Source organism: Lachancea lanzarotensis, scaffold LALA0S05, assembly GCF_000938715.1.
Source record: "Lachancea lanzarotensis genome assembly LALA0, scaffold LALA0S05, whole genome shotgun sequence".
In the NCBI taxonomy this organism is placed as follows: Eukaryota; Fungi; Ascomycota; class Saccharomycetes; order Saccharomycetales; family Saccharomycetaceae; genus Lachancea; species Lachancea lanzarotensis.
The window spans coordinates 521,617-538,852 of record NW_019212883.1 but is presented as its reverse complement, the minus strand read 5'-3'; the positions used below and the strand labels follow the sequence as shown (position 1 = coordinate 538,852).

The 17,236-nt window shown below is 43.2% G+C and overlaps 9 protein-coding genes across 9 annotated transcripts; 4 read left to right on the top strand and 5 right to left on the bottom strand.

The window, feature by feature from the left end:
• Positions 1 to 29: 29 nt before the first annotated feature.
• On the bottom strand, positions 30 to 1,238 carry LALA0_S05e06106g (LALA0S05e06106g1_1; the record flags this gene model as incomplete). The annotated part of the gene is made up of 1 exon (XM_022772351.1): positions 30 to 1,238. One exon carries the CDS (start codon positions 1,236 to 1,238, stop codon positions 30 to 32), a length of 1,209 nt encoding a protein of 402 aa, XP_022628684.1.
• Positions 1,239 to 1,367: 129 nt separating this feature from the next.
• ALG2 (LALA0S05e06084g1_1) lies at positions 1,368 to 2,903 on the top strand (the record flags this gene model as incomplete). The annotated part of the gene is made up of 1 exon (XM_022772350.1): positions 1,368 to 2,903. The coding sequence occupies one exon, from the start codon at positions 1,368 to 1,370 to the stop codon at positions 2,901 to 2,903; it is 1,536 nt and encodes a 511-aa protein (XP_022628683.1).
• A 67-nt stretch (positions 2,904 to 2,970) lies between these two features.
• On the bottom strand, positions 2,971 to 4,620 carry SGF73 (LALA0S05e06062g1_1; the record flags this gene model as incomplete). Its single annotated transcript, XM_022772349.1, has 1 exon — positions 2,971 to 4,620. One exon carries the CDS (start codon positions 4,618 to 4,620, stop codon positions 2,971 to 2,973), a length of 1,650 nt encoding a protein of 549 aa, XP_022628682.1.
• An 841-nt stretch (positions 4,621 to 5,461) lies between these two features.
• Positions 5,462 to 6,427, bottom strand: PGC1 (LALA0S05e06040g1_1; the record flags this gene model as incomplete). The annotated part of the gene is made up of 1 exon (XM_022772348.1): positions 5,462 to 6,427. The coding sequence occupies one exon, from the start codon at positions 6,425 to 6,427 to the stop codon at positions 5,462 to 5,464; it is 966 nt and encodes a 321-aa protein (XP_022628681.1).
• Positions 6,428 to 6,676: 249 nt separating this feature from the next.
• On the bottom strand, positions 6,677 to 7,762 carry NPY1 (LALA0S05e06018g1_1; the record flags this gene model as incomplete). Its single annotated transcript, XM_022772347.1, has 1 exon — positions 6,677 to 7,762. One exon carries the CDS (start codon positions 7,760 to 7,762, stop codon positions 6,677 to 6,679), a length of 1,086 nt encoding a protein of 361 aa, XP_022628680.1.
• A 3,608-nt stretch (positions 7,763 to 11,370) lies between these two features.
• On the top strand, positions 11,371 to 12,888 carry HRR25 (LALA0S05e05996g1_1; the record flags this gene model as incomplete). Its single annotated transcript, XM_022772346.1, has 1 exon — positions 11,371 to 12,888. The coding sequence occupies one exon, from the start codon at positions 11,371 to 11,373 to the stop codon at positions 12,886 to 12,888; it is 1,518 nt and encodes a 505-aa protein (XP_022628679.1).
• A 638-nt stretch (positions 12,889 to 13,526) lies between these two features.
• TPK2 (LALA0S05e05974g1_1) lies at positions 13,527 to 14,585 on the top strand (the record flags this gene model as incomplete). Its single annotated transcript, XM_022772345.1, has 1 exon — positions 13,527 to 14,585. The coding sequence occupies one exon, from the start codon at positions 13,527 to 13,529 to the stop codon at positions 14,583 to 14,585; it is 1,059 nt and encodes a 352-aa protein (XP_022628678.1).
• Positions 14,586 to 14,815: 230 nt separating this feature from the next.
• Positions 14,816 to 15,331, bottom strand: MNP1 (LALA0S05e05952g1_1; the record flags this gene model as incomplete). The annotated part of the gene is made up of 1 exon (XM_022772344.1): positions 14,816 to 15,331. The coding sequence occupies one exon, from the start codon at positions 15,329 to 15,331 to the stop codon at positions 14,816 to 14,818; it is 516 nt and encodes a 171-aa protein (XP_022628677.1).
• A 1,424-nt stretch (positions 15,332 to 16,755) lies between these two features.
• RPB9 (LALA0S05e05930g1_1) lies at positions 16,756 to 17,124 on the top strand (the record flags this gene model as incomplete). Its single annotated transcript, XM_022772342.1, has 1 exon — positions 16,756 to 17,124. One exon carries the CDS (start codon positions 16,756 to 16,758, stop codon positions 17,122 to 17,124), a length of 369 nt encoding a protein of 122 aa, XP_022628676.1.
• Positions 17,125 to 17,236: the final 112 nt, after the last annotated feature.

Genomic DNA, 17,236 nt, shown 5'->3' with positions numbered 1-17,236 from the left:
TTATCGTTTTTCATCGTTTTCAGCCTGGGTTACCAGAACTTGAGAAGCTTGGGCCACGCCAATCCCAAGGTCTTCGGCGAATTCAAGCTCTCTGTCATCCGTGAGAGCCGCAATTTTTGTTCTTTTTCGAATACTTCTGACACATCTGTGTCACTGAGGGCTCGGGCAAGCTCTTTATCAACCAATAAGTAAAACTTCTGCGTTGACAACGGAGCTTGTAGGTTGTACGATCTCAAAGAGTTATTAAGTTCGTTGACCTTTGATTGGGCAATAGTATTGAAGGATTTCGCCCATTTGCTAAAGGCAGAGAGTTTAATCTCATCCAAGTAAAATATATTTGGAGGTTTACTTCCGCGCTCAAATATTCTTTTGGCATCCATTTGGAAAATAAGCTCCCTATGGTAACTGTCCGCAAAGGTCGATCTCAATCGGGATATTTCTATGTTAACTGAACTTTGCTTGTCGATCCAAGGTGGCGATATCTTTTGTCTTGCCAAGATGTCATTGAGATGATGCTCAGTACGATCTACGTATGGCCTTGGTGACTCCATAGCCAACTTTTTACCTCGATACTGGCCTGTAGACTTAAATTCACCTTTTTTCATGCTTTCCTCGATCCGGACATCTGCAAGAGTTCGGAGTTTTTCGAACGACCCTATCGGTGTGAATTTTTCGGCGTAAAGCGTATGGAACTCAGACGCTTCTTTTTTCTCGCCTTTTAGGTCCTCTTTTTCATTCCGGTAACTGATTATACTGTCTTGAGCTGCTTCCAAACGGTCTCTAATCCTTAAATTCTTGTTATCCACGCCCTTAAGGTTTTTTGCGGTATCTGTGGTCGATTTAAATGCCAAATTTTCCAAACTCTTGCCAGGAATGCTTTTTGCGCCTTTAACTGAGTCCATCAGCATTCTGAGTGAAGTGTCAGTGAAGTGTTCATCACCTGTCCAAGGCTTGGACATCGCTATCTCTCGTACTTCTTTACCAATATGGCTCCCAAGTTTAGCAGCTTCTATCTCAGTCCTAAATCTATGCTCAAACTCTTTTTGAGGTATATTCTGGGCAACTTCGTCAAGTTCCTCATTTCTGATGAGTTTATACAACGGATCTTTCTCATCTAGCGAGTTGTTGTCTTTTAGCAGCGTAAGACGTCTCTTTAGATAGCCCTCATCATCTTTGATGCTTTGAAAAGCCTGGCAGGCTCTTGAGAATCCTCTTTTGATGACAAAAGGGCGAAACATTGCTTAACTTCTTTGATTATTAGTCTTGGTCCTCTATTAGAGTGGAAAATATTGATGATCCATCTAGTTTAAAGATCAACACTTCTTTCAAGAGACTAAGCTTTAAGAGCACCTTGTGATCCCACCAAGATGGCTTCAAAAGCTCAAGAAGGTCAGTCTACAATCAAGAAACTACGCATTGCGTTTGTGCACCCTGATTTAGGCATTGGAGGAGCTGAAAGATTGGTTGTTGATGCAGCCCTGGGTTTACAGGAAAAGGGCCATGAAGTTGTCATATACACGAGTCATTGTGACAAGACCCATTGTTTTGAAGAGGTGAAGAATGATGTGCTGAAAGTTGAGGTGATGGGCGATTTTCTACCCACAAATGTCTCTGGGAAACTGTTTATTCTGTTTGCTAACCTGCGTCAGCTATATTTGATCGGGAAGCTTGTTGTTAGCGGGAAAATTGCAGAAAACGATCTGTATATTGTTGATCAGCTCTCTACGTGTGTCCCTTTTCTTGCATTGTTAAGCCAGTCAAGTAGAGTTTTGTTCTATTGCCATTTCCCTGATCAGTTGCTGGCTCGACGGACCAGTTTGGTGAAAAAGGCCTACAGAATTCCATTCGATTTACTCGAACAGCTTACCATGAATGCGGCAGATTGCATTGTTGTGAACTCTAAATTTACCAGATCAGTGTTTGCCAAAACGTTCAGATTCGCATCGAGAAAGCCTAATGTCATATACCCATGTGTGGGACTGGAAAACGAAAAAATCCCAGACGCAGATACCAGACGCTTCAACATTATACTGCCTGATGATGCGAAGTTCTACTTGAGTGTGAACCGCTATGAACGGAAAAAGAACATAGAACTCGCTATCCAATCGTTCGCTCTCACCTTACAGAGCAAAAAGACAAACACCAAGCTAGTTATCGCCGGTGGTTACGATGCAAGAGTACAAGAAAATAGAGATTATCTTTTGGAACTTCAGCAATTGTCAGAAAAATCAGGGCTCTCTCATATGACTTTGCATTATCCACAATGGGAGCAAAGCCAAGAGGCAATCGGCGAGAAATCTTCTCAAGTAAAGATCATCTTCTTAACATCCATTTCCTCTTCCTTGAAGGACTTGCTGCTTCAAAAAAGTGAAATGCTGCTTTACACACCTTCTTTTGAACATTTTGGAATCGTACCTTTGGAAGCAATGAAATTAGGAAAACCTGTTCTCGCAGTGGACAATGGTGGGCCCTTGGAAACGGTAGTGACCCTTTGTCCTGGATCGAACGAAAGCAAATCAACTGGTTGGCTAAGACGAGGTGTTCCCAGTGAGTGGGCTACCGCTTTAGAAGAATCAGTGCCCTATCTGGAAGAAAAGCCTACAATTTTCCAGCAAAATGGGCCGGTCAGGGTCCGCGAAATGTTTTCCAGAGACGCAATGACGGATGAATTTGTGAAGAGCATATCGGGACTTTCTTGGAGCGATAATAAACGGACTTACGCTTACCATTTAACGTTCATCCTGTTATGTCTAATTTCGATTGCCCCTAGTGTATATTTAGGAGGTGTAAAAAGTACGCCTTTTGCAATGACTGCCGCGGGTCTTCTCTATTTCTTTAGAGGAGTTGAGTCACTTGCATGTATCACGGCCGTCATTATGGTAAGCATGGTTGCTGCGCGTTGATAGACTTGAATGTGCTTTATTTCATTAATATTACATACTTATTGAGCAGGCTCCAGCGTTATGATCATCAACGTTGATCACCACCAGGAGTCAAGTTTAAAGGATTGCTGTTACTTCGACTATTGGCCATGTTGACCGGGGACCCAATAGCAGAGTTGACGCCAGCGTTCTGACTCGCAGCTTGGTTTTTAGGTCCATTCTGCATCAATTTTGTCGCCGTAGCAAGGTGATACGCTGCAGCCTCAAACCGCTGCTGTTGAACCTGTTGTTGCCTGAGTCTTTGTTGTTGCTTCTGTATGCCCTGAGGCGTGAGGCCCGATTCGAGCTCGTTTTGGGACAAAGATTCTTGATTTTTGTGTTGCAAACGCCCGTTCTGGAGCTGCTGTTGTTGTTGAAGGAAACTTGGGGATGAGTGTGGTTGATGTTGCTGAATGGCTCCCGATGTATGCTGCTGTTGATGCTGCAAATGTGGCTGTTGTTGCTGTTGTTGTTGCTGCCGCTGTTGCATCTGTTGCACTTGGTGCTGCGGTTGTTGTTGCTGTTGTTGCTGTTGTTGCTGTTGCTCCGCTAACATTTGAGCCTGTAGCATTCTCTGTTGCTGAATCTTTTGCCTCTGCTGTGCAGTAAGATTGTTTGGATTCATGTTATTGATCAACTGAGGTGTGCGGATTCGGAAAGTGTAATCTGTCGTTCTATCTAGATCGATACAGCCCACACGAGAATGGATGGCTCCGTATCCAGGTGCACTAAAACCAGGACGAACAGAAAATGAGGATGCGAACATCTCGCGCATTCTGAAATACTTGGTTCTTAGTCTAGAAGAGCCGAGCACGTTTGATTCTAGTGGTAGCGGGAGCGACCGTGACACACCGTTTAGAACTTGTGTCGTTTCTTCCTCTGGCGAAACTTCAACCGGAAAACCATCGTTGATATCGGAATTTTGACCTTGTTGTGATTGTGGTTGCTGAGCAGCCGTTTTAGTTTTTTGCTTTGAGTTTGTATTGGTCTTGAGCTGATTCTTCTTCTGATATTGACTCAGCAGAACGTCAAAAGGCTGAGACCTGCCTTCGACTGCTCTCTTGGTTCCTACGGAGTGCGATTTGCATGTCAAAGACCGACCGCAGTAACCGCCCTCTGCTAACTCAACCCCACACTGTTTGTCAAAATCTATGAGATGTTTCTCAGTTGGATTTCTCTGTTTGATGCGTCTTTTTGCTTTGGAAGGAACTGGTGTTGATCCTGCTTTACGTTGTTTCTTCACGGCAGGACTGCTCTCAGGCTTGAGTTCCATTTCAAAAGGCGTAGAGCGTTTGGAACTCGATGGGTTACCCTTTTTTTTGTCACCAAAACCAGATATATCATCCATGACTTCAGTGTCTTCCGTCTTGACGCTATGGTCTAAATCACCTTCCGCTCTATCTTGCGTGAGTCCTTTGCAATGGATTTGAAGATGGTCTACAAGTGCTGAAAGACTCACTGGTTTCCCACACTTTTCACAAACACGATATTCTAAAGCAGAACCCAATGGGTCTTCCAGAATTGATGATGGATCGTTGAAAAACTCACCACGAGCGTCTTTCAAGTGGCTTTTGGCGCGATCGTCTTTCACTGTCGCTATAAGACCTCTCCAATTGGGCGTAGCGTTATTGTTGTCAGCAACTTGGTTGTCCTTAATATATTTTCGTAATCCTTTGATCTTTGAATGGACATCTGTCATACTAAGTCCACTCCAGTCTTTCTTCTGGCGACAGCAGCTCTCGATGTCCTAAGTCAATGACAGCTTCCGCTAATTCTGGTTTTAAGAAGCGACAAAAGTGGGAATTTTTCGACAAATATCGATCTTAGCTGTTTAAATACTGAAATCAGTACTCTACAGGTCAAAATACCGCCAGGGTTCCTGCTATTTCGCCGGTTTTTTTCAAATGTTTCTTCGACATCTAGTTTTTCGAATTAAGATGGACTACTGAAGGTAATAGTAATTCATATTAAACGTTAGGTATAACTCCAGTATACAAGATGTAAGAATATAGCCGTTAAAAAGTGCTTTAGGATTTTTAGTACAAATCGATACTCAGAAGGGGGTTGGAAGGGCTATCTGGACGCTTTCTTTTGTTGAAAATGCCCGAGGAACGCTTCGCAAAAAGGGTAAAGAAGTTCAGTCACGTGACGTGATGGGAAAGCGGTTGGTGGTTTCCTTCTGGCGGTTCGAGGTTTCACAAGGTAGAAGTGTGAGAATGGGAATCAGCGTCTCTTTGAGCGTTGCAACTTTTTTCAGTTCTCATATATTGTCATTTTCATGCTTTTCTGTTTAAAAACTGATCAAAAACTCGGCCAGAGAAACAAATTAGAAAGGACAGCTTGACCACAGTGCAGCATAATCGATGTTTCAGCACTGAATTTGTTAACCAGAATGAAGTATATCTTGTCAGTCCCCAGTGCAATTCATGATGACAACCTTAACAATAGCCATACCATGAGCTTTCCATTTTCGTTGCGAGGTGAGCTACTTCTTCAAATACGAGATATCCTGTTAGGGCCGTTCCGCTTTTCAGCCGCCTTCATATGAGATGTGCAGTTTTCAACACTTTAACAACCAGCATGGAGAACGAGATTCCTGCAAATTTGTGTTGAGCCCAAGAAGAGAAAAAGAATCTGTCTATGAAGTCATAAATGAGCAGAAATGCATAGAACCTGGCACCTTCCCTGGAGAGAAGAAAAGGGCGTTTAAACGTGGCTTCTTCTTCGGCTTGTAGTTTTGAGACCGTTTCCAACGCTTCGTCTGGGTGATCAGTGACAAACCCTGTAATCGGGAGCGCAGTACACTGTTTAAAGTCTTCGGCTCTGTTCACGGTCCATACGTAGGTCTGTACCTTGTTTTCACGAAGATACGGTATCATGTCGTTTTGGAATGCTGAAGTCCAGGTGGAAACGAAATGCACGTTTACAGCGCTGAGACGAAAATGCGGGTTGTTGATATTCCTGGAGAACTCCACGAACCGCTTGGCCATCTCCAGCGATAACGTGGTGCAGACTACCTCAAAATCCTTGACAACACCGGTTTCCATACCGTATTGGAACCAATCCACTCCCCACAACCCCCATATTATATGTTTTCGCCAAAACGGCAGACTCTCTAAAACGCTCAGCATTGCAGCAACACTTTTGAGCATAATTTCTTGATCGTTGGTGTACTTGATGTCCAGCATCAGTTTTACCTCTGGATGGTCTACCACCCACTTCAATACGTCTATGAGCGTCAGCATTCTCAAATCTGGGAAGTCAAGCTTTTTGCTGCGCAGCGTCTTCAGCATACTCCATTCAGTCTCCCCAATATTGTAGTCCCCATCCCAACATCGTTGTGTTGTCTGGTCATGATTGATAACGACCACTCCGTCTTTGGACATTTGAAGGTCTGTCAAAATGACATCTACCCCGGCTTCCAAAGCTTGTTCAAACGCAACCAAGGTATTCTCTGGGTACTGGCCTCGATAACCTCGATTCCCGATAATTGTAGGTCTAGTCATTGGAATCTTTCGAGCTTCTCTTATAGAGGTGTCAACAGAAAAGGTCTACCCTTAAGTTGCCAAAGTTGAAGATAAAGTTATACAAAGGAACTCGTCGAAAGTGTCCCGGCGGCCAAGTCAAGTGACCAGGACTAACGATCATCTCGACTTGGATGCTGTGAATCAATTCCACAGGACTTTTTTAACTCTGGAACCTCGTTTCCTGTCTTCAGATGAACGAACTCTTGGTACATATGTGACATGCTTGGATCAGTTCGACCCAGCGGCACCACTTCGGCTTTGACCAACAATGTAGTTCATCAGCATGTAAGCGACAGACTTGTTGTTAGGCAGGTTCAATCCTGTAGTCTCGTCCTCGATGAATCCTGTAGAGGATTCTTCTTGTTTGAGGATGGATTCCAAAACGGAACATGGAACCCAGCGCACTTCGTCCAACTCACGGTCGTGAGTAAGATCTGGAATCTGGTTATCGTCAGCGATGGCCACACAACCAATCATGAGATTATTAGGGAAAGGCCACGGCTGGCTCATCAGAATTTGCACTTTATCGGTGTTGAGACCGGTCTCCTCCCAGATTTCCCGAGCAACAGCGACCTCAAGAGTCTCGCTAGGGTCCACAAACCCGCTCACGCAACTGTAGAGCTTCCGCTCTTTGTTTCGAGGCGCCCCAGACCTGCAAAGCAACACCTTGGTGTTGTCTCTGTTCGTGATTGCGCTGATAACCACAGGATCGGTTCTGGGGAAACACACATTAGACACACGGTGGTTGGAGACACAAGTGGCGTTCAAACATCGCAATCTGGTTCCAGCGTCCACGGCTAGAGTTTTGGACCCACAAATAGAGCAGAATTTGTGGGTGTCGAGCCATTGCAGGTACATTCTGGCCTGAGAAACGATGCTCGATTCTTCCAAAGTGAGACGATTCAAGTCTTTGAAAGACTCTAGTCTGCGATACGACTCGAGCAATTCCCGCAATGGTGAGGAATTGGAGTTGATATCAGACACATTTACGGCAAAAGTAGGAGTTCCACGGTATCTGGCGCTGTAGACAAAGTTGGATTTAGCAGACAATGATAAGCCCAAAAACACCAGATTGCGAGTGGATTTTTTCTCGGTAACCACCTCATCGATTTCCTTGCGATTCAAACGTACCATAATGCCATCCCGTTCGTTGATGAACGGCATATACTCGTCAAATGGAATAAATACAGTTTCGGCATGAGCTAAGGCTTCTTCGATAAATTTCGGGTCTTTTCTCAAGAATGAAACACGATTCAAAACCTCTTGGCTATAGTGTAGCGAGTGGGTGATTGGACGGGTAGCCAAAGTACTCATTGTCGGTTCAAAACGCTATCAAATTGGAGCTTTTAAAGGTAAGTGTTAGAGAGAGATCTTGATCCAAGATATTAACTACTATTAACTTAATAAACATGCTTAATAGTGCGGTGAAAGTTAGAAATTGAACGTTACAGTGAGAAGGGCTACTGGACAGGTGAAATTAGTGGTTGAAGCTGAGCAAAGCGCAGGTCAGATAATTCGGAATATAATCGGGCAGTCTTTTGGGGCGTAATGGGATGCGTATATTATTTGACATTATAGGTTCAAATTTGAATGAGGGAGAAACATCGTGAAATGTATTGGAGAGCGTGGATTTGTTAGAGTTTTTCTTGCCTAAGAGTGATGGGAATGGGAACAGTTATTCAATGGGATTGTTAAGACCTTTTTCTACGCTCTCAAGTTGCTTTCTCGATCATATCATTTTGTATTAATCTGTCGCTGTGCCAGCTAAGGTTCTATGCATGTTCTATAGTCTGCAAGAGAAGATGCCAAGAGCTGAAAAGCAGAGATTGTTTGTCTGTTGGTGTGTCTCTTGAGAGAATGAGACAATTTGTGAACTGGTGTAATGAAGCGACAATGGGCGCTCTTTCTATGATGGGAGAGCTTTATATATGAATTTTTGATGGTTGGTGTGTCAAACAATGTATAAATGTTGGGCAGGAAATTTTAATCATGTCAAAGGGAAAGAGAGGATTATAATTTATGAGCCGACGATACCCACTGTGGTTCTTGCTATTGACGCAAAATTCATTTGCAGACTTGTTGTCCTTGTAAAATGCAGTAGGTGAAGTTGTACATTCGAAAACGGTTTTTTGAAACAATCTCGCATGTCAAAGAAAATTGTTCGTTCCTATGCCGATGGACGCTTGATTTCATTTCATTGAGTTGCTAGGTTCCAGTGCTTCCAGAGGTTATGAATGCGTAGCTTTGAAATCTGAGCTTACGGCCAACAACGAACATGGTGCTCACAATTAATTTAGACTCAGTCTTGACTTTTGAGGTGTTTTTGGTAATATTTTGCACTGAGAGTGAGAGGATTTAAGAGTTTATGTACGCGAAAAGTGAACGTTTCTGTACTGCGTTGAATGAACAGAGGATGCTTTCTGAGAATGATTTTCCCGGTAGTAACAAAATTTTGTATCAATATGGATACAATAACAACAGTTTAGAGTACTGTGGCGGTAGCATCACTAGTCTTGATGGAACGTCCCGGTGCTTTCGATATCATGGTTGTTAGATTAGCTACTCTGTCGCTGTCACGATATCACGTGTACGAGACCAGTTTGTCATGGATCTGACGCTGGAGGGACAGAGGTTCCGGCAAAATGAACGCCTCAACGCCAGCGCTTGGTATACATAGCTGATAATTTCAAGTTTTATCAAACAAGCGACAGCGATTTATGGAGTACAATTTTTGTGCTGAAATAAGCTGCGTCGCGCGATTGAGGGCCAAATTGGGATTCGAATCGACGCTGTTTGTCTCGAGGTGCGAGCAAGTATTCGTTATAACTGACAGGTGAACATGTATTTGTTATAACTGACAGATTCACCAATCGACTGTTGACGATGATGATACCGGTGTATAATGGGTGAGAGGATCAAATAGTGAGGCCATGGAATATCAACACCCTCGCTTGATTCTATGATGAAGTAACCTGACGGCTCGTAGTGGTTATGTACGATCTTGTAAGCGTCTTCTGTTATCTTGATGATTCTTTCCTTCACTGTGAATTTTGAGCTAAGAGCTAACTCTCCGTGGTTTGTTTAGTATAAACGAGATGAGGTTGTAGAATGGATAAAAACATCCCTCTTATGCGATTCTTGAATGTTTTACTGAGGCTCGACTACGTCGGCGGTGTTCGAGTGGTTAATCTGCTTCGTTTATTCAGTCATGATTTGCTCTAGGTGAATGTTTATGTTGGAATTGGTGAACTATATGGTATAGTGTCAATTGCGTAATCAAAAAATTGACATATAGTTCACCAATCCCAACATGTTTCTGGTTATACCGGTGGTAAGACTCTGTCTTTTAGGTTTGGTTGTGCGAAAAGCGAGAGATTACTGAATCTCTCCAAGAGGTGAACTATTGTTTTTGTTTATACTCGTGTTGAGACTCTGTCTCTGGAGTGTCGTTGCACGATAAACGTTCGATATCTTGGGTGATCTTGTTCATTATCTCTCCGTGATCTATTTAGCATGAATGGAATGAGCTTGCAGGGTAGACAAAACGTCTCTTCTTATACAAATTCTCTGAGATGTTCCGTCGCTGACGAATATGAGAACTTTCAAGCTTTCCGGGTGCGAACAGTGGAAATGGGCTGATCTGGGTGCACTCGTTTAACTGCAAGGGGTATCACTTGGTTTAATCGACGCCCTTTCCGTTACATCAGTACTTGTTCTAGATTCATTGGGCATCTTGTTGATTCTGACGCTGTCATCTGTCACGTGGATGTGATCACTTCGTCATGGACCTGCCGCTAGACAGACAGAGGTTCCGACAGGGTTTAGAGTTATTTTTCCGTGATGTATTTAGCATAAACGAGATGAGCTTGTAGGGTGGATCACACATCCCTGGCGGATGTAGAAATGCCTGGGCATTCCGGGTGCCAATGGCGGGAATGAACTGATCTGGGAGCTGTACGAAAAATTACAAGCCGTACACCACTCGGTTCAATCGATGTCATTCCTGTCATATCAGTAGTAGTTCTAGATTCTCAATTCTGTCGCTGTCGCTGTCGTCGTGTCACGTGCACACGGTCGCTTTGTCACGGATCTGACGCTGGACACACACAGGTTCCGACAAAAACAACCCAAGCGCGTTGTGAAAAGATCCTGGGAGCTATTGAAGTTTCAAATTCTTCCATTTCTCCACACTAACCGTGCGCGTTTGCCATTTTTTTGTGAATTTATCTTGTCCCGAGTCAGAAGTCACGTGCCACAACTGATGATTTTCCAAATCCCTACGTTTATAGCATCGTGAATGGCTAATTCAAACTCTGCGATGGATACAACGTGTTTCCTTGACTTTGTTATGCCTTTAACATTTTCATACCTTAGAGTCTTCTTGTTGGGATTCAACGACGTGCTTTTCACGTGTTTTTCACATGCCTTTCACATGCATCTCACATGCCCTCCTCACTCTCCACGGCCGTCCCTTTCACAAGCAAAAAATTTTTTAAGGAGACCAAGAAAAAAAAATGCTTAGAAAAGAAATCGATCATCATTTCTCTATAGAGCCATCATCAAGATTTTTTATCTATCCAACCTATATGGAATAAATATATACAGTTGATACAAAAACTAAAGTAATTTGTTAAAGTTAACACAAGTTAACACAACTTTAAGTACTTTAGGTAGGCTAAAACACGCTAAAACACAGTGAAATAAGGTGTTCTGAGCACCTTTTAAAGAGGATTGTGAGGTTTTAAGTAGCGAGCAATCGTGGCGAGCGAAAAGAGTGATTTTAGAGGAGTATTTTGAGCCCTTTTGCGTGAAATTTGGGTACTTTACAAGCGAACTACAAGAGAATTACAAGAAAATTGCAATTCAGCCAACATTCAACAATACAAGAACTCAAAAACACAAGACTCACAGGGCTTTCAGAGATGGATCTAAGAGTGGGACGTAAGTACAGAATCGGCAGAAAGATCGGAAGTGGGTCCTTTGGCGACATTTACCATGGCACAAACCTAATAAGCGGAGAAGAAGTGGCCATCAAACTGGAATCCATCCGGTCCCGGCATCCACAGCTGGACTACGAGTCCAGGGTGTACAAGTACCTGAGCGGCGGGATCGGGATCCCGTTCATCCGGTGGTTCGGACGAGAAGGCGAGTACAACGCCATGGTGATCGATCTGCTGGGCCCATCGCTGGAAGATTTGTTCAACTACTGTCATCGCAAATTCTCGTTCAAAACCGTGATGATGCTGGCGTTGCAGATGATCTGTCGCATCCAGTACATCCACGGCCGGTCTTTTATCCATCGCGACATCAAACCGGACAATTTTCTCATGGGTGTGGGTCGTCGTGGATCCACCGTGCACGTTATCGATTTTGGACTTTCCAAAAAATATCGGGATTTTTCCACCCATCATCACATCCCATACCGTGAAAACAAAAATTTGACAGGTACCGCCAGATACGCTTCTGTCAACACACATTTGGGTATCGAACAATCCCGCAGAGACGACCTGGAAAGTTTGGGGTACGTGCTAATCTACTTCTGCAAGGGATCTCTACCCTGGCAAGGTTTGAAAGCCACCACCAAACGTCAAAAATACGATCGCATTATGGAAAAAAAATTGTGCATTAGTGTTGAACAATTGTGTGCCGGTCTCCCGGTAGAGTTTGTGGAATACATGCGGTACTGTCGTAACTTGAGATTTGATGAAAGACCAGATTATTTGTATTTGGCTCGTCTTTTCAAAGATCTCAGTATCAAATTGGACTACCACAACGACCATTTATTCGATTGGACCATGTTGCGATACACAAAGGCAATGATCGAAAAGCAACGTGCGTTGGGAGAATTGCCAATGCCCGAAGAGCCCAAGGACGATGAATCGAAACAAGACTCCTTCAACCGCGTAAAACAACTTGCAATGCGCAAGTTTTCTACACATTTCCATTATTGCCGGTCCGAGGACAAACATCATCCCTCTGCCGACGAGATCAAGCAGCAAACGGCTCAAAACAACCAGGCAATCCTATCCATCCCTCAAGATTTGTTGAGCGCCATTGACAAAGACATGGACAATCTTAAGCAGAATGTTGCTCAGGCTCCGGAAGCCTCTTTGCAACAACAGCAACAGCACCAGCAACAGCAACAGCAACAAGCACTCCAACAGCAGCAAGAACAACTTCAGCAGCAACCGCTACAGTCTCGACAGTTTCAAAACGAAGTGGCTTATCAAAACCGTGTTCCCGTTGCAGAGCCTCTGCTGCAAACTCAAAAGGATGCAGATTACGACGATCTCAAGCGCACGTTGGATATGCTAAACAGCAACGGTACTCCACAGCCCACGTCGTCCCGTAAACCTACCCAGAGCACCACACAGTATCCGCCTGCTGGCGCCAACAACAACAATAACACCAAACCTTCAGGTGGTGACATTTGGCTATAGCGATCGATCGACACATTAAAAAATGAAAGAAAACGTTTAAAAAAAAAAGAAGACCCCTCTCCTTGGGGAGAAAGAAGTATTACCTCCACCATTCAACTGCTCCACGATAGACCCTCAGTCTCGCTCACACATCGGGTGATCTGTCAAAGGCCAGTTACTGTCATTCCCTCACCACCATAATTTGCATTTACAGGCATCATTTTATAATATCTACTTACAACTGAGTAACAGTATGATAATTTTAAGATAGAGCATGGAACAAGAATAAATCAAGACTACTCAATTTCATGGATTCAATAGTAAAGGAACACTGGGTTGAGGTTCGCCTGCTTGATCCTCAAGTTTCCTTAGTTCTTATATAGTCGATTATAGTCAGCGACACATACGTATAATGTTATCAGTATTAGGGGTCATTTAAAGATTCATATATAATGTTAAATTGACCTTAAGGCAGCCCTTTCTTGATGAAATATGGCTGAAGTCCTGGGTTTAAGATCAAAAAGTGCAACTCAACGGTAGTTTAACCTTCGAAGAAGGTTATAATTGTATTCAATTGGGTACTGGAGGTGTGTGGGAATTTTTTTCCGACTCTGGGGACTTTCAAAACCCAATTTTTCAAGATATAGAAGCGGTGAGAGATGGAGCACCAGAATGAGCAATACATGTCGACACTAGAGTCTAGACCTGGTTTGGGAGAACGTCAACGGTCACTTTTGCCGCAGAGATCTGCGATTTCAAAGGGGAAATACACGTTGCACGACTTTCAAATTTTAAGAACGCTTGGAACCGGATCCTTTGGGAGAGTGCATTTGGTGCGTTCGGTGCATAACGGACGGTACTATGCGATCAAAGTGTTGAAAAAACAGCAAGTGATAAAAATGAAACAAATTGAGCACACGAACGATGAGCGTCGGATGCTGAAACTGGTAGACCATCCGTTTCTGATCCGCATGTGGGGGACATTCCAGGATTCTCGAAATTTGTTCATGGTGATGGACTACATTGAAGGTGGTGAGCTTTTTTCCCTGCTTAGAAAATCGCAGCGATTCCCCAATCCCGTGGCGAAATTTTTCGCTGCAGAGGTGATTCTCGCTTTGGAATATCTCCACGCACACGACATCATTTACCGGGACTTGAAGCCTGAAAATATATTGCTGGATCGCAATGGACATATCAAAATCACGGATTTCGGGTTTGCCAAAGAGGTTGACACAGTGACGTGGACTTTGTGCGGTACTCCGGACTATATCGCACCTGAGGTTATTGCAACCAAGCCATACAACAAGTCTGTAGATTGGTGGTCGCTGGGAATTTTGATTTTTGAAATGTTGGCGGGTTTCACGCCATTTTACGATACCACACCTATGAAAACATACGAAAAGATTCTACAGGGCAAAGTTACGTATCCACCATTCTTCCACGCAGATGTGGTAGATCTATTGGTAAAATTGATCACCTCAGATTTGACTCGTAGATTGGGTAATCTGCAAAGTGGTGCAAAGGACGTAAAATCGCATCCTTGGTTCAGCGAAGTTATATGGGAAAAGCTTTTAGCAAAAGACATCGAAACCCCCTATGAACCTCCAATTACAGCTGGAGTGGGTGATTCGTCACTTTTCGATCAGTATCCAGAAGAACACTTGGATTACGGTTGCCAAGGTGAAGATCCATATGCTCAATATTTCATTGAATTTTGAAGCAGGCATATATACTCTTCACCTTCCCGTTCCTTCCTTGACCCAGTTTTTTTTGTCGGGAAGTAAACTTAACGCCCAATAAAGAACTTTATATGGATAGCGACTACAAATATCTTGATTTATTATAGGTCACTACTACACTTAATGAATATCGTGCGTATTTTGTCTTTTCTTATGTACATGAGATAACAGAGGAAACATATCTGCAGTATGTACCCCAGCTTAGGATTTTACTCCAATGCGACTTTGGCACCAAGGCCTTCCAAAGCGGCCTTGATCTTATCGGCATCCTCCTTGGCCACGTTGTCCTTCAATATCTTGGGGGCCGCTTCTACAAACTTTTTAGCCTCCACCAATGACAGTCCCAAAAGATTTTTCACTTCTTTGATGACCTTTGGCTTAGACTTGGCATCGAAAGACTCGAGCTTTATAGAGAAAATTGTCTTTTCTTCTTTCACTTCTTCTTCCTTGGCTTCTTCAGCAGCTACTGGAGCAGCTCCGCCGGCTGGTACAGCACCCGCAACGGGCATAGCGATGTCAGGAATGTTGAGTTGAGTTTTCAGCTCACTAATTAGCGAACTTGTCTCCAGGAGGGTCAATTTTGAAATATCTTCCACAATTTTAGCGATTTTGGGGTCCACAGGAGCAGGCGAAGACGCAGTGCTGTTCAAGCGCACGTACGATGCTCTTACCACGGGCAATTGGGCGAGTCTGACAACGTTTCTTCTGGCTCCACGTACCAACATTATAATAATTTTCCAAGTGACCTATAACGGATCTAAAAGTTGTGAATATAAGCGGGAAACGGCCAAAAAAACTTCAATGGGATGAGAAAATTTTAGCTAGCGTTCTAACAGTAATTAAACTCGATAGAAGTGTAAGAATGGATCCTACGGCTGTCGCAGATGTGCGTGTTAAATGGATGATTTTGACGTCGATTTCTTTAGATGGTAAAATTTTACCCATGTTAATAGCTTCTCGTCGTTTCTAGCGATCTTCAATAGTGTTTGTGGTTTTCGAGTCAGTTGTCTAGTCGCATCGACAAGCAGTTTGGATAGATAAGTGACTAGATGGCGTCATGTTAATGCGGCGTATATAGTTTTGAGGGCAAGTAGGAGAGTTTAAGCAAGAAACTAGAAGAAACAATCAAACTTAAGGACTTTGAGCTCGATGATTGACACTTGAGACCGTAGGTATTGAGTATGATCTTTTTTGGAAGCGTAAAAGGCACCTGATCCCAACGCCCGCGACAAGTGAGAGACATATTAGACCGCTTATTTCTGGGAATAGCTCGAGACGCGGCGTCGTAGTTTTAGACATGCACGAAGCGTTGAAATACAAAGACTTTTCTACCAGCTTGGTTATATATTTGGCAAAAGCTATGCACATGTCGCCACGAACACTGTTCGACGTAATCTGAAATTGATGTACAATGGTAACACTTGAGATTGAAGCTTATCGGATTTCTTCCTGTAATCAAATCTGGGCTCGTCAGTGCTCCAGAATAGTCACTTTTTGTCAAGTGTCGCTACCATCTTGATTGTGCGTCAATATCATATCTCCCGATGTCAGTATAGTACAAAGTGATGATGTTTATTTACGCAACTACATTGAACCAATTTCTGTGCATATAGCTCCAAAGAGTCAGTAAATGGTCTATATGGATTTGGGCTTGGTTTCCAACTTACGGTGTCCTCGTTTCTTACACATTTTTATATTTTCTTCACCTTGATCAGTTTTCAATGATGACCACTTTTATGGAATTTCATAATAGCATTTCAATGAAAACGAAAAACAACAGAAGGTGGCCAGCTCCGATACAAGTATTAAACAATCTATAGAGCGTCTCAAATGAACTCCAATACTATCAACAAGTTCTATACATATCACACCGAGTCAAAAATGTTGGCACGTGATACAATAATGATCCCGTGACCCGTCTCATCACATGACTTCGACTTAATTAAGTACTGGCCATATAATTTGCAGGACCGTATCGATAACTGAACTGGCCTACACATCAAGAACGTTTACTTTCGGCGAGATTATAGATATATAATTTCCAATCCACGTCTTTAAAAGTAGCCTGTATTTTTGATTTCATTCCTCTGGACTCTCACACGCTCCTTCCCTCTTCAACAGAAAGAAAAGGTGCTTAAATCGTATCAAAATGACGACTTTCAGATTTTGCCGAGACTGCAACAATATGTTGTACCCAAGAGAAGATAAAGACAACCAGAGGCTTCTGTTCGAATGCCGTACATGTGCTTATGCAGAAGAAGCGGGAACGCCCATGGTCTACCGCCATGAATTGATCACAAACATCGGAGAAACCGCAGGTGTGGTTCAAGATATCGGGTCAGATCCAACGCTTCCGCGTTCAGATAAAGAATGCCCGCGGTGCCACTCGCATGAAAACGTATTTTTTCAATCACAACAGCGACGTAGCGATACTTCCATGGTACTTTTCTTCGTCTGTTTAGGCTGCTCACACATCTTCACCAGTGACCAGAAAAATAAGCGTACAGGGTTCAGTTAAAACAATTTGAATTTGGCCTGAAAACTACCATATGATTTAAGTGAAAGGGCACTATCATAGAAACTTGTACGCTAATATGAGAACATTGCCATAAGTACTTGTGTAGATCATG